This window comes from Anolis sagrei, chromosome 7 (assembly GCF_037176765.1).
Source record: "Anolis sagrei isolate rAnoSag1 chromosome 7, rAnoSag1.mat, whole genome shotgun sequence".
Taxonomy (NCBI): Eukaryota; Metazoa; Chordata; class Lepidosauria; order Squamata; family Dactyloidae; genus Anolis; species Anolis sagrei.
The window spans coordinates 21,125,753-21,139,188 of record NC_090027.1 but is presented as its reverse complement, the minus strand read 5'-3'; the positions used below and the strand labels follow the sequence as shown (position 1 = coordinate 21,139,188).

The 13,436-nt window shown below is 46.9% G+C and overlaps 1 protein-coding gene across 1 annotated transcript; it reads left to right on the top strand.

Annotated features, from left to right (window-relative positions):
• Positions 1–545: 545 nt before the first annotated feature.
• CKAP2L (cytoskeleton associated protein 2 like) lies at positions 546–13,320 on the top strand. Its single transcript, XM_067470723.1, has 9 exons — positions 546–709; positions 811–877; positions 2,228–2,285; positions 2,472–3,172; positions 5,765–5,999; positions 7,858–8,013; positions 11,291–11,354; positions 11,439–11,556; positions 11,749–13,320. Exons 1-9 carry the CDS (start codon positions 601–603, stop codon positions 12,032–12,034), a joined length of 1,794 nt encoding a protein of 597 aa, XP_067326824.1. The 5' UTR covers positions 546–600; the 3' UTR covers positions 12,035–13,320.
• The last annotated feature ends 116 nt before the right edge of the window (positions 13,321–13,436 follow it).

Here is a 13,436-nt window from a genome sequence, read left to right as displayed (position 1 = left end):
GTGTGCATAGGAATTCATTCGTGTTTTTTTCAAATTATAATCTGGCCCTCCAACAGTTTGAGAGATTGTGACCTGGCCCTCTGTTTAAAAAGTTTGAGGACCCCTGCCATAGAGAATTATTTTCCATGAAACCAATCTTCTTATCATTTATATAATATTCTCATATTTGTCCAAATTGGATCCAAGAGATACCTGTGTGTTTTGATTTGACACTTAAAAAAGGGGGAAGAGAGACTCCAGCTGTAAAGCCACGCCCCTTTCCCTGAGGCTCCGCCCCCTTCCCGATCTTCACCCTGCATGGCCCCGCCCCTCGCCTCTGATTGGGATATAGCTGTGAGGCCCCGCCCACTTTCCCTTCTGAGGCTGTTGAGGGGCGTTCCTTTACCCTCCGTGGCAGTCTGATTATGGTGTACTTATGAGGCTCCGCCCCTTTCCCCCTTCTGAGGCTGCTGAGGGGCGTTCCCTTCGCGCTGTGTGTCCCCGCCCCTCGTCTCTGATTGGGGCGCGGCTGTGAGGCCCCTCCCTCTTTCCAAATTTGCCGTTGCTGATTGGAGTGTTTGAATCTCGGCGGGGCGGAACCAACGAGTTTGTGCAGCTGTCATGTCTGCCTGGCCTGGGAGCCTCCGCTTCGGAGGGAGCGACAGAGAAAGAGGGAAAGGAAGGCCAAGGCCGGGGCGGGACTGCTCTGCGGAGGAGGATGCCGCCGCAGGTAAGTGCGAGGGCGCTCCAGAGCATGTGCAGAGCGCCTGCTTTGGTTTTCGGGGGAGGATGGGCCTTGGAGTCCTGACCTGCCCTTGGTCTCTTCCGCAGCGGATCGGAGGCGGCGCCTGGAGGCGTTCCTGGCCCAGAAAGGGAGGCCCAGGCCGGCGGGAGGCAGGTGAGCAAGGAGGGACCCAGCAAGGCCACTGATTGGAGGGAAATGGGTTTGTTTCTTGGCCAAGATCAGTCCCTTTCACTTGAATTTGGAACATTATTATTATTATTACTACCTGCCAGGCGTTGCTGTGGACCAGTCTGGTGATCTGGAAAATAAAGTAATGAGAAAGTGGGTTGTTGTAGGTTTTCCGGGCTATATCGCCATGTTCTGGAGGCAATTTTTCTCCTGACGTTTCGCCTGCATCTATGGCAAGCATCCTCAAAGATAGTGAGGTCTGTTGGAAGTAGGGAAAATGGGTTTATACAGGGTTAGTCAAAATGCATAGGCCAATAAGCCATTCAATTGAATGGCAGATTGGCCTATGCATTTTGACTAACCCTGTATATCTGTGAAATGACCAGGGTAATGTTTCAGCTGATCACCTTGAGTTGCATTCAATGGCCTGGAAGTGCCTGGGGGGAATCTCTTGTTGAGAGTGAATTGATGTGCCTGATTGTTTACTCTCTGTTGTTTTGCTGTTGCAATTTTAGAGTTCTTTAATACTGGTAGCCAGATTTTGTTCATTTTCATGGTTTCCTCCTTTCTGTTGAAATTGTCCACATGCTTGTAGATTTCAATGGCTTCTCTGTGTAGTCTGACATGGTGGTTGTGAGAGTGGTCCAGCATTTCTGTGTCCTTGAATAAGATGCTGTGTCCAGGCTGGTTCATCAGGTGCTCTGCTATGGCTGACTTCTCTGGTTGAAGTAGTCTGCAGTGCCTTTCATGTTCCTTGAAGCGTGTTTGGGCAATGCTGCGTTTGGTGGTCCCTATGTAGACTTGTCCACAGCTGCATGGAATACGGTAGACTCCTGCAGAAGTGAGAGGATCCCTCTTGTCCTTTGCTGAATGTAGCATTTGTTGGAGTCTACTTGTTGTCCACGAGGACTCCAAGATCTTTTTCACACGTACTGCTCCCGAGCCAGACATCCCCCATTCTGAGAGGGCAGGAAGGGGAGAAAGAAATAAAGGAAGGAAGGAAGGAGAAAAAGAGGGAGGGAAAGAAAGAAGGAAAGAGAGAAAGAAGCATGGAAAAAAAGAGCAAAGGAAGAGTGAACTACAACCCCCATGCAGGTGGATCGGTCCCCTCACAAACATTTGCAGTATGTTCTGTTTGTCACTACAGTTCTGTGTGCCATGTTTAGTCCAGATCCGTCATTGGTATGGTTGAGTGCTCTGTGTGCAGGGTGAACTACAACTCCCACACGGGTGGGTTGGTTCCTCACAAACACTTTTGAGTCTTGGCCAGTTCCTTGGGGGGGGGGGGGCTACCTGGGTACCTGGCCCTCCAAACAACTTTTCTCCCCCAAATAGGCCCTACTTGAAGGACAGGACCAATGGGCAGGCCTTGGCTCCCTCCAGACCAAGCTCAGTAAGTGGACGCCAAGCAATACTCTTGTGGGTTTTGGGAGGGGGTGTTCTTCCCTTATTTGGGGGCTCCAAATAAGCCCCCAAATAAGTCCAGAGGGTCCAGAGGGAGGGAGACAGGGGTGCATTCAAGCTCTTGAGCTCCTTATTGACCTGCTTGGTTTCCTAGAAGGCTATTCTCTCTTTCCAGATGGCCAGGACGGAGCGGAGGAAGGCCAGTCCAGGTCAACATAAGGAAGCCACTGTCAAGAAAGTAGTGCCCAGAGCACCCCACCCCACTGCGACAACAAAGCACCCGACAGCAAGGTCCCGCTTTCCCCAGGAGCCCCCACTTCGCTCAAAAAAGGCCCCCACCCAAAGCCACCCTGAGAAGCCACTCAGGAATGACCACAGCCAAAGAAGGCAGAAGGCAAAAGATGGGAAAGAGAACGCTGGCGTCGGAGTGACCACAGTCTGGCCGACTCAGAAAAGAGCAATTTCCGGACCGGTGTTTGGAAACCAAGGCTCTAGTTGCAATACATTCAAGCAACCTGCCCTTTTGGGGGGTAGGGGGGCTCTCTCTGTGAGGAGCAACTCAGCACTTCCTCTAAAGGAGCACCAGACTCCTCGCTGTCCCTCGGCCCTTCCAGGCAAGAGGCCCCCCACTGATCCAAGGCCCACTCCCGCAAGGAGCCATTCAGCTGCAACCAGAAGCGGAGCCCAGAGGAAGCAAGGCAGCTTCCGGCAACGGCCAAGGACCCCCAACCCAAAGCATAGACCCACGACTTCTGCAGGTCACACAGCGCCTGCCTGTGGGGGGCTCCAAAGCAGCAGGAGAAGGACCTCCAAACCCAGGCAGCCAGATGTGGGTCCAGGCCAAGAACTCAAGACCCCTTCTGCTCAGGACCGGAGGCAAGTGCGGCAAATGGCCTTTGCATTTTAACAACAATAACACTACGTAACATGATTTTTATTCCTGGGATATTATTTATTTATATCCCACGTTATCCCACCATACGGAGACTCAAAGCGGCTCACAATTAAAAATATTACAGTACAGTTTTGGGGTTTTTTTTGTCGTGTCAGGAGCGACTTGAGAAACTGCAAGTTGCTTCTGGTTTGAGAGAATTGGCCGTCTGCAAAGATGTTGCCCAGGAGACGTCTGGATGTTTTGATGTTTTAACATCCTTGTGGGAGGCTTCTCTCATGTCCCCGCATGAGGAGCTGGAGCTGACAGAGAGAGCTCATCCGCACTCTCTCCGAATTCGAACCTTTAGGTAATTTAGGTAAAGGTAAAGGTTTTCCCCTAACATTAAGTCCAGTCGTGTCTGACTCTGCGGTGTAGTGCTCATCTCCATATCTAAGCCAAAGAGCCAGCGTTGTGTGCAGACACCTCCAAGGTCATGTGGCTGGCATGACTGCATGGAGTGCTGTTACCTTCCCGCCAAAGCAGTACCTATTGATCTACTCACATTTGCATGTTTTCAAACTGCTAGGTTGGCAGAAGCTGGGGCTGACAGTGGGAGCTCACACCACTCGCTGGATTCGAACCTGCGACCTTTCGGTCAACAAGCGGTTTAGCCCACTGCGCCACTAAGGGCTCGCGTAAAACTTAAAATTTACTAATATATAATAATAAAACAGTATTGTTACATGTTATATATTATTATATATAATCAACAGTATTTTATTTAATTATATATTATCAACAGTATTTTATTTAATATATTAGTATTATTACATTACAATATTATTATATATTATTATATTGTATTACTATTAGTATTATATTGTATTACATTATAATATTTTTAATATTATATTAACATCACACAATATTAGTAAAATAGTAGTTCGAAAGCTTGCTAATGTGAGTAGATCAATAGGTACCATACCGACGGGAAGGTAATGGCGCTCCATGTAGTCATGCCCATGGCCACATGACCTCAGTAATGTCTACATACACCGGCCCTTTGGTTTAGAAATGGAGATGAGCATCACCCTCCAGAGTCGGACACGACTGGACTTAATATCAGAGGAAAACCTTTACCTTTACCTTTTAATTATTATATTGTTCTATACTATTATACTGCAATATATTATATTATATTATCATTACATTATTGTACTATATTATTATACCACAATATATATATAACACTGTACCAGTATATTATGCTATTAGTACTATGTAATACATTGTGCTATATCATAAGTTGTAGTATATATAATATAATATAATATAATATATTACATTATTATATATTATACTGTATAATTATTATTATTAGTATTGTTATATTTCAGTGTTATTATTTCTATATATTCTCTCACACCAGAAGCAACTTGCAGTTTCTCAAGTCGCTCCTGACAGAAAAAGAATACATTACATATAATATAATATATAATTATAATAACTTAATTTATACTCTGCCCTGTCTCCAAACAAACAAACAAAAAAGGCAAATACTCAATGCCAGTGTATAGAGAATGTGGACTATGGACCAAGAATGAAATTACAATAATGTCGCATTCAGGAGGCAAAAGACACACTGACACATTACGGGAGCCCAGGGCTTGGGCTGGGCCTTCTTCCTTGCCTGCCTGTTTCCTTCCCCTGGGCCCATTCCCCGCCCCTCTCTCCAGCCTGGATTTCTCTAACTGCCCCTCCGGTCCTGCTCTTGAGGAAGGCGATGGGACAACCAGTCCGAGGATTCCTAATGGCGGCTCCAGCCTTGATGGGATTACATTGTGATGTGTTGCTTGGACATCCAGCAGATGGCGCTGTTTGGGATGCCAAGCATGTTTTTACCTGTCATAGGTGTGATATCTATGTAATAGTAGGCATGGGAATACATAAAAGCATTCACTTGATTGAAAGCTACATCGTGTCCAAATTTGGAAGCAATCAGTGAAGTATTTTGGGAGATTTGAGATCATTCACAAACGGACATTTACATTTGTATTTATATAGATGATGATGATGATTATTATTATTAGTAGTAGTAGTAGTAGTAGTAGAAAAACCCCAGATAATAATAATAATAATAATAATAATAATAATAATAGAGAAGGCCCAGATATGAGGGTTTTTTTGTTTGTTTTGGGTTTTGGAGGGGAGAGTTGTTTGTTTGTTTGGTGTGAGAGAACTGGCTGTCTGCAAGGATGTTGCCCAGGGGACACCCGGATGTTTTGATGTTTTACCATCCTTGTGGGAGGCTTCTCTCATGTCCCCACATGGAGAGCTGGAGCTGACAGCTCCATGCTCTCCCCAGTGATCATGACACATACGGTAGTGCAATCAGTGTATTGAGGGAACGGGAAGGGAAGGTGCAACTAGGCGAAGCTTGAAGTGGGGGCCCACCTATGCCTTTTTCCTGGGGGGGACGGGACGGGGCCTCCCGTGAGCCCTTTTCCCTACGGAGCAAAGCAGGGGTCCTTTTGGTGCGTCTCTACTGTTAGTGGACCTTCCTTGTGATGGTGTACCTTCCTCTGCCTCTTTAGGAAGCTGCTGGAGGACTGGCTGGTGTCCCGAGGAAAACGTTACAAGAGGCCCCCCATGCGCCCCACTGTCCCAAAACCTCCAAAGGCAAAGTCCAGCCTGAATCTCTCCTTCTGGGGCCCCTTGGAGGAGGAGGAAGAGAAGAAGAAGAAGGAAGAGGAAGAGAGGAAAGAGCAGCAGTACCTGGCCAACAAGTTTGTGCACACCTTGGCAGAGTGCCAGAAACTGGCAGAAGAGGCAGGTGTCCGGAGTGGGGAGCTTCTTTCTCACTTGTTGGGGATGTAGCTGGGCAATGGGAGAGAAGGAGACCGGTTTGGCTTGTTTGCCTCCTTTATAGTAGGTATGGCAGGCCGGTAGGCTGTTAGGAACTGTGGGAGTTGACGTCCAAAACACCTGGAGGGAGGGTCCAAGTTGGCCCATGCCTGCTTTATAACCAGGAGTGGGCTACATTTCTCCAGAGATGCGACTGGCAGGAACGAGAGACGGGGCCTTCTCAGCGGTGGCCCCTCGGCTATGGAACACCCTCCCTAAGGATACTAGATCTTAACATTCTGAAAGAGAGTCAAAACCTGGCTTTTTGAGCAAGCATTTGCAGATGCAGTGTAACAGGCTATTTTAGATCCATGGAACGATTAGACGATGCGACTGGGAAATGATTTCAGTAGTGAGACGTGAAGACTTGTGTTTTATTGTTTTTATTGACTATATTGTTTTTTATATGTTTATATTATATGTTAATGTTTTAATTATATTTTATGTTATTGGGGGCATTGAATTTTGCCGTTTGTAAACCGCCCTGAGAAAGGTGGTATATAAATATGGTAAATAAATAAATAAACAGCAGGCAGTGGGAAAAGGCAATGGCCTCATGCCAGCTTCTTTGGGCCACCATCATATGAAAGTGTTTGAGATTCAGGCAGTGCAATACCGGCTAAACTGTGTAATTTCTCCAGTGGTGTAGGGCGCAGACACCCCGTGATAATGTGGCATGTCTCATTTAGAGCCATATCTACTGTTTTAGCATGGTGAGATGTGTTCCACACTGGGCATGCATACTCAGCAACAGATTAGCATAGCGCAAGGGCAGATGTCTTCACTGTGTCTGGTTGTGATCCCCAGGTTGTGCCAGTCAGCTTTCGTATGATATTGTTTCTAGCGCCCACTTTTTGCTTGATATTCAGGCAGTGCTTCCTGTAGGTCAGAGCACGGTCCAGAGTGACTCCCAGGTATTTGGGTGTGCTGCAATGCTCCAGTGTGATTCCTTCCCAGGTAATCCTCAGAGCTCAGGATGCTTGTCTGTTCTTAAGGTGAAAAGCATATATCTATGTTTTAGATGGATTAGGGATTATCTGGTTTTCCCTGTAATAGGCGGTAAGAGCACCTAGAGCTTCGGAGAGCTTCTGTTCAACCATCTCAAAACTCCCTGCTTGAGCGGTGATGGCATGATCATCAGCATAGATGAAACTCTCTGTCCCTTCTGGCAGTGGCTGGTCATTTGTGTAAATGTTGAACATGGATGGAGCAAGCACGCTCCCCTAAGGCAGTCTGTTCTTCTGTTTCCGCCATCTGCTTCTCTGGCCCTGGACTCAACAAAAAAGCTCCTGTTTTGTAGCAGGTTTCCTATGAGGCGGGTGAGGTGGTAGTCCTTTGTGATATTATACATTTTTCTCAGGAGGAGGTGGTGGTTTACAGTATCATAAGCTGCTGACAGGTCTATGAAGACAGCTCCTGTGATCTGCTGCCTTTCAAAGCCATCTTCTATGTGCTGAGTCAGGTTCAGCACTTGCGATGTGCAGCTTTTGCCTTTCCTGAAGCCAGCTTGCTGTGGAACCTCCTTGCGGCAACACCAGACGCACTCCAAGTGGCCAGATACTGGTCAAAGGACATTTAATCAACTACCAAGCTTGCAAACTTTGTGTTTTGTGTGTTTGTTTGTTCTGTTAAACGTGTAATACAACTGTCTGGTTGCTCCTGACACGATAAATAAATAAATATGAAAGTGTGCTCACAGGGATCCCCTTGGGCACCTATTCCAGCCTCCTTACAGCCTTGTGCCCGTTCTGATTTCTTATTTCCTTCTTCTCTCCCTCTTTAGGGTCTCCCTGCTGAGCAGATCCTTGCGACGCTGACCCGCATCCCGCAAGTGGAGAAGTTTGCCCAGTTCTGGGTCTGCAAAGCCACACTGGAGGCACGAAAGGGCACCTTGGACGTGACGGGGCTCTACGAAGCAGCCCTCTCTGCCGGGGCCACGGTGAGTGGAGGCCTCAGAGCTCAAAAAACACTCACACAGAGCAGCAGCAGCAACATATAACAGTTTAGAAAGGCAGTAGCGAAGCCTGAGAGCACAACAGCAGAGCAAACAAGCTCCAGCAACTCAATGAGCAGAGTCGAGCTTAAGCTTAGTAAAGGTAAAGGTTTCCACTGACATTAAGTCTAGTTGTGTCCAACTCTGGGAATCTAGTGCTCATCTCCATTTCTAAGCCGAAGAGCCAGCGTTGTCCATAGATATCTCATGTGACCGTCATGACTGCATGGAGCGTCCTTACCTTCCCACTGAAGCAGTACTTTGTATTGTTTTTGTATTATTGCTGTTATTGTGTTGTGGGCTCGGCCTCATGTAAGCCGCACCGAGTCCCTCGGGAGATGGTAGCGGGGTACAAATAAAGTCTTATTATTATTATTATTATTACTTAATGATCTACTCACACTTGCATGTTTTCGAACTGCTAGGTTGGCAGAAGCTGGGGCTAACAGTGGGAGCTCACTCCTCTCCCCAAATTTTATTTATTTATTTATTTATTTTATTCACGAGAATTATATGCCGCCCTTCTCACCCCGAAGGGGACTCAGAGCGGCTTACAAGTAAAAAGTAAATACAATATATTATTAACATAGCACAATATTAATATTATATATTACATTGTACTATAACATTGTACTGTGATATTATTAGTACTATTACATTTAATATAAAATATATAATTATAATATCATATTATTAGTAGTAGTATTATATTGTATTAAAAGGTAAAGGTTGTCCCCTGACATTATGTCCAGTCATGTCTGATTCTGGGGTGTGGTGCTCATCTCCATTTCTAAGCCGAAGAGCCGGCGTTGTCCATAGACAACTCCAAATTCATGTGGCCAGCATGCCTGCATGGAGCGCCATTACCTTCCCGCCGGAGCGGTACCTACTGATCTACCTACATTTGCATGTTTTCGAACTGCTAGGTTGGCAGAAGCTAGGGCTGACAGCGGAAGCTCGCGCCGCTCCCCGGAATCGAACATGCGACCTTTCGGTCAACAAGCTCAGCAGCTCAGCGGTTTAGCCCACTGAGCCACTGGAGGCTCAATATTGTATTACAGTATAATATTATCAATATTATATGTATATACAATATATTATATTATATTATATTATATTATTAGCACAGTGCAGGAGACAAGATGGAACTGCCTTCCTGGCCCCTCTCTTCATTCTGATCTCAGAATTTGAACCACCAACTTTTCAGTCAACAGGTTCTGTCAGAAATATTAAAAATTAACTAGGCATTTTTAATCACAAAAAATGTGAGGGGTTAAATAGGTGCAATGATTAAGCAAAAGTTGTATTTCTATATAAGCAGGTGTGCCTATAGCTTAGTAGCTGTCAGTCTGAGGTAAACCTCAGTGAGAGAAAAATCTGCCTGTGAGAAGGCCTCACAGTGTGAGGTAGAATCATAGAATCCTAGAGTTGGAAGAGACTTGGTGGGCCATCTGGTCCAACCCACTACCAAGAAGCAGGGAAATCTTATTCAAAGCACCCCCGACAGATGGTCACCCAGCCTCTTTTTGAAAGCCCCTAAAGAAAGAGCCTTTACCACACTCCGGGGCAGGGAAAGAGTTCCACTGCTGAACAGCTCTCTCTCTCACGGTCAGGAAGCTCTTCCTCATGTTCAGATGGAATTTTCTTTTCTGTAGTTTGAAGCCATTGTTCCATTTCTCAACCTGGGGGTCAGGATCTCTGGATGGGGAGGTCACGAGGGGGTGTCAGAGGGCTCTCCAAAGATCACCAGAAAACACAGTATTTTCTGTTGCCCATTGAGATTCTGTGTGGGAAGTTTGGTCCAATTCTATTGTTGGTGGGGTTCAGAATGCTCTTTGATTGTAGGTGAACTATAAATCCCAACAACTACAACTCCCAAATGTCAAGGTCGATTTTCCCCAAACTCCACCAGTGTTCACACATGGACATATTGAGTATTTGTGCCAAGTTTGGTCCAGATCCATCATTGTTTGAGTCTACAGTGCTCTCTGGATACAGGTGAACTAAAACTCCCAAACTCAAGGTCAATGCCCACCAAACCCTCCCAGTATTTTCTGTTGGTCATGGGAGTTCTGTGTGCCAAGTTTGGTTCAATTTCATCATTGGTGGAGTTCAGCATGCTAATTGATTGTAGGTGAACTATAAATCCCAGCAAGCAAACTTCTTTTACTTGCTGTTATTACTGTTCAAACACTTGGTCCCATAGCCAGGTTTTAAGTTTCCTTCTGAAATTCAGGAGGGAGGTGGCCAATCTGATGTCCCTGAGGCGGGAGTTCCACAGATGGGGGGTCACTGCAGAGAAGGCCTTGTCCCTCGTCTCCACCAGTCACATTTGCGATGGTGGTGGGATCAAGAGCAGGGCCTCCCCAGATGATCTTAAATTTCGTAACAGGAGATACATTCAGACAGGTAATTTGGGCCAGAACAGTTTAGGGCTTTAAAGGTTAAAACCAGCACTTTGAATTGTCCAGAGGAGGGCGACTAAAATGATCAAAGGTCTGGAGAACAAGCCCTATGAGGAGCGGCTTAAGGAGCTGGGCATGTTTAGCCTGAAGAAGAGAAGGCTGAGAGGAGATATGATAGCCATGTATAAATATGTGAGAGGAAGCCACAGGGAGGAGGGAGCAAGCTTGTTTTCTGCTTCCTTGGAGACTAGGACGCGGAACAATGGCTTCAAACTACCAGAGAGGAGATTCCATCTGAACACGAGGAAGAACTTCCTGACTGTGAGAGCCGTTCAGCAGTGGAACTCTCTGCCCCAGAGTGTGGTGGAGGCTCCTTCTTTGGAAGCTTTTAAACAGAGGCTGGATGGCCATCTGTCAGGGGCTATTTCAATGCAATATTCCTGCTTCTTGGCAGGAGTTGGACTGGATGGCCCAGGAGGTCTCTTCCAACTCTTTGATTCTATGATCTATGATTCTATGTGCTTGGAAGCTGATCAACAGCCAGTGGAGCTGGCGTAACAGAGGAACTGTGTGCTCCCTGTGCACTGCTACAGTGAGCAACCTGGCTGCTGACTGTTGGACTAATTGAAGCTTCTGGGCAGTCTTCAGAGGCAGCCCCACATAGAGTGTGTTGCAGTAGTCTATTCGGAATAAAGGGATTCTTTGTAGTGGCGGTGGTGTTCGCAGGAAAAGGGTGAGGATGAGTCACCGCCCGGCAGCTCAACCCATACAACCTGGAGTTACTAAGGGCTAGTTTCTTATTCTTCCTTTTGTTGCAGCCACTGCAGGAGCTGCAGGACGCCATCGCGGGTATTTTGAAGCATGTCAGTGTGCCATCCAGGGGTGAGTGCGCCATGGGAACCCTTTGCATGACAGGCTCGGCACCTGTGAGCCCCTCTGGAGTGTGTTTCTCTTCTGCCTCTGCAGCTAGCCCTGTCCCAGAGGAGGAAGAGGAGAATGCGGACCCTCTTCAGAGCCCACCGCAAAGTCCATCATGGGCTAAGCCCTGCTCGGCCATCAAGCTCCAGGTTCTTTCCCTGCCCAGGTAAGACCCTCACACATACACAAAGCTTGGCCTTTGCTCCCTTATTTCCCCAATGAGATGCCATAAAATTCCTTGATGCCCTTGGTCTGCCTTCCTGACTGGCCACCTGAGGATGGGAGGGAGGAAGGAAAGAAGGAAGGAGTGTGTGAGAGAGAAAGGAAGGGATGGCCCTCTTCACTTTCTGCCTTCCAGGTCCAGCAAGCGACTCCCCCGACCAGAGGTGAGGCTCCTGACCCCTGTGCGGCGCTCCCTGCGCATTGAGGGTGCCACCGCTTCCTACCCACAGATGCTGAGGGACCACGACCCCGTTGTCTCTTCCCTAGATGAAATTGTGGCTGCAGAACATGGGAGCCAGTTCCTCTTCCGCAGCAACGCAGCTCTGCCCGGAGTGGTGGGAGTGTCTGACTTTGTGGCTGAGCGGGCCACCTGGGGACACGGTGGCACCCCGGCCGTGAATAAAGCATTGTTTCCATGTTGAGGAGGGTTCACACAGACATACTTCACTTCACATACCAGCATCTTTCCTCTCAGCTTTCTTTCCCTTTCTATGTAAACAAACTGGACCCTCAGCATTATTCTCTAAAGACCTTTTGGAAATGTGTCCATCTCTATTCTTCAATCAGTCTATCTTTATTACGGTCCAAAGACCCAATTTGCTCATCAGGAAATATGGACGAGTGCAATCCTAAATGCATATGAACAAGGGTAAAAATACAGCAAATTGTTAGGTGAAACTACCCTAAAATATAGCAGAGCATCCAAAAACAAACAGGATACTAAAAGCTGAGCATCAGCTCATTAGCGAGCAGAGCGTCTTGGTAAAGGATTCAGAGTTTAGGAGGCAAACATGCAGAGTCCGATCTTTAAAAATCATGAAAGGTTTATTTACAGTGATCTATATAAATAAAAAATGTAATGTTCGTTTGTGGGATTAACAGAACTCAAACACCACTGGACGAATTGACACCAAATTTGGCAGCAAAACATTCTTATCTGATCTGTCTTTCAAACAAAAAAAAAACTTTAAAAATGAAGGAGAAATAAGTTTAAACTCCCCAAAAAGAAAAATGCCTTACAGAGCATGCGCGAAAGCCCCTCTCCCCATTGTGCGAGAAGAATGAAGCACCAACCGTTGTGAGCGACGAGAAGCCTCGCCATGGAGTACCTTTCCATGCAGGAAGGCAGAGTCCATTTTCTTTTGGGGAGAGGAGGGATTGAGGAAAGGAAAGAGGGAAGGAAGGAGAAGGCCTGGCCCAACAGAGGTGTGGGAGCTTGGCGAGGCAAGCCCCGGCAGCAGCTGGAGCCACCACAGCAGCTCCATGAGGCCCACGTGGCTACCGGGCAACTCTTTCCCCTAAGACCAGAGGATTGCAAGGCAAGCCTGACTGCAGGAGCGGCTGCACACACCCCACACCCCGGTTGGGTGAAGGGAGGATGTAAACCATGGGAAGGCCAGCAACTCTCCCACTTGGGCTCCACATCCCCCCTTTCACCCCCCCCCCCAAAAAACAACCCAAAGCAATAATGTGACCCACACATTCTTGTGAAATGCTGATTATGTGTGAAATTTCTCTCTGAGTGATACGATGATCGTTCTGAATCAATCTGTCAACCTTTTGCCTGTAAAACCCGGTGGTTGCTGTCACAGGATGTCCAACTCTTTATTTTTCATGCAAGTCAGATATTCCCACCCCAACATCTTTACACTTATTTGCCCAATGACTCACATCAACACAATAACCATAAACAGCTTGCATTCTCTGATGAATCTTTGGGGTGACACTTTCTGCAGTCAAGAATTCAATGACTGCATGTTGCTTAAGTTGCATTGACTGTCTGTCTGAGCAGGGTTCCATACTTTGCACTTTAACAACACAACC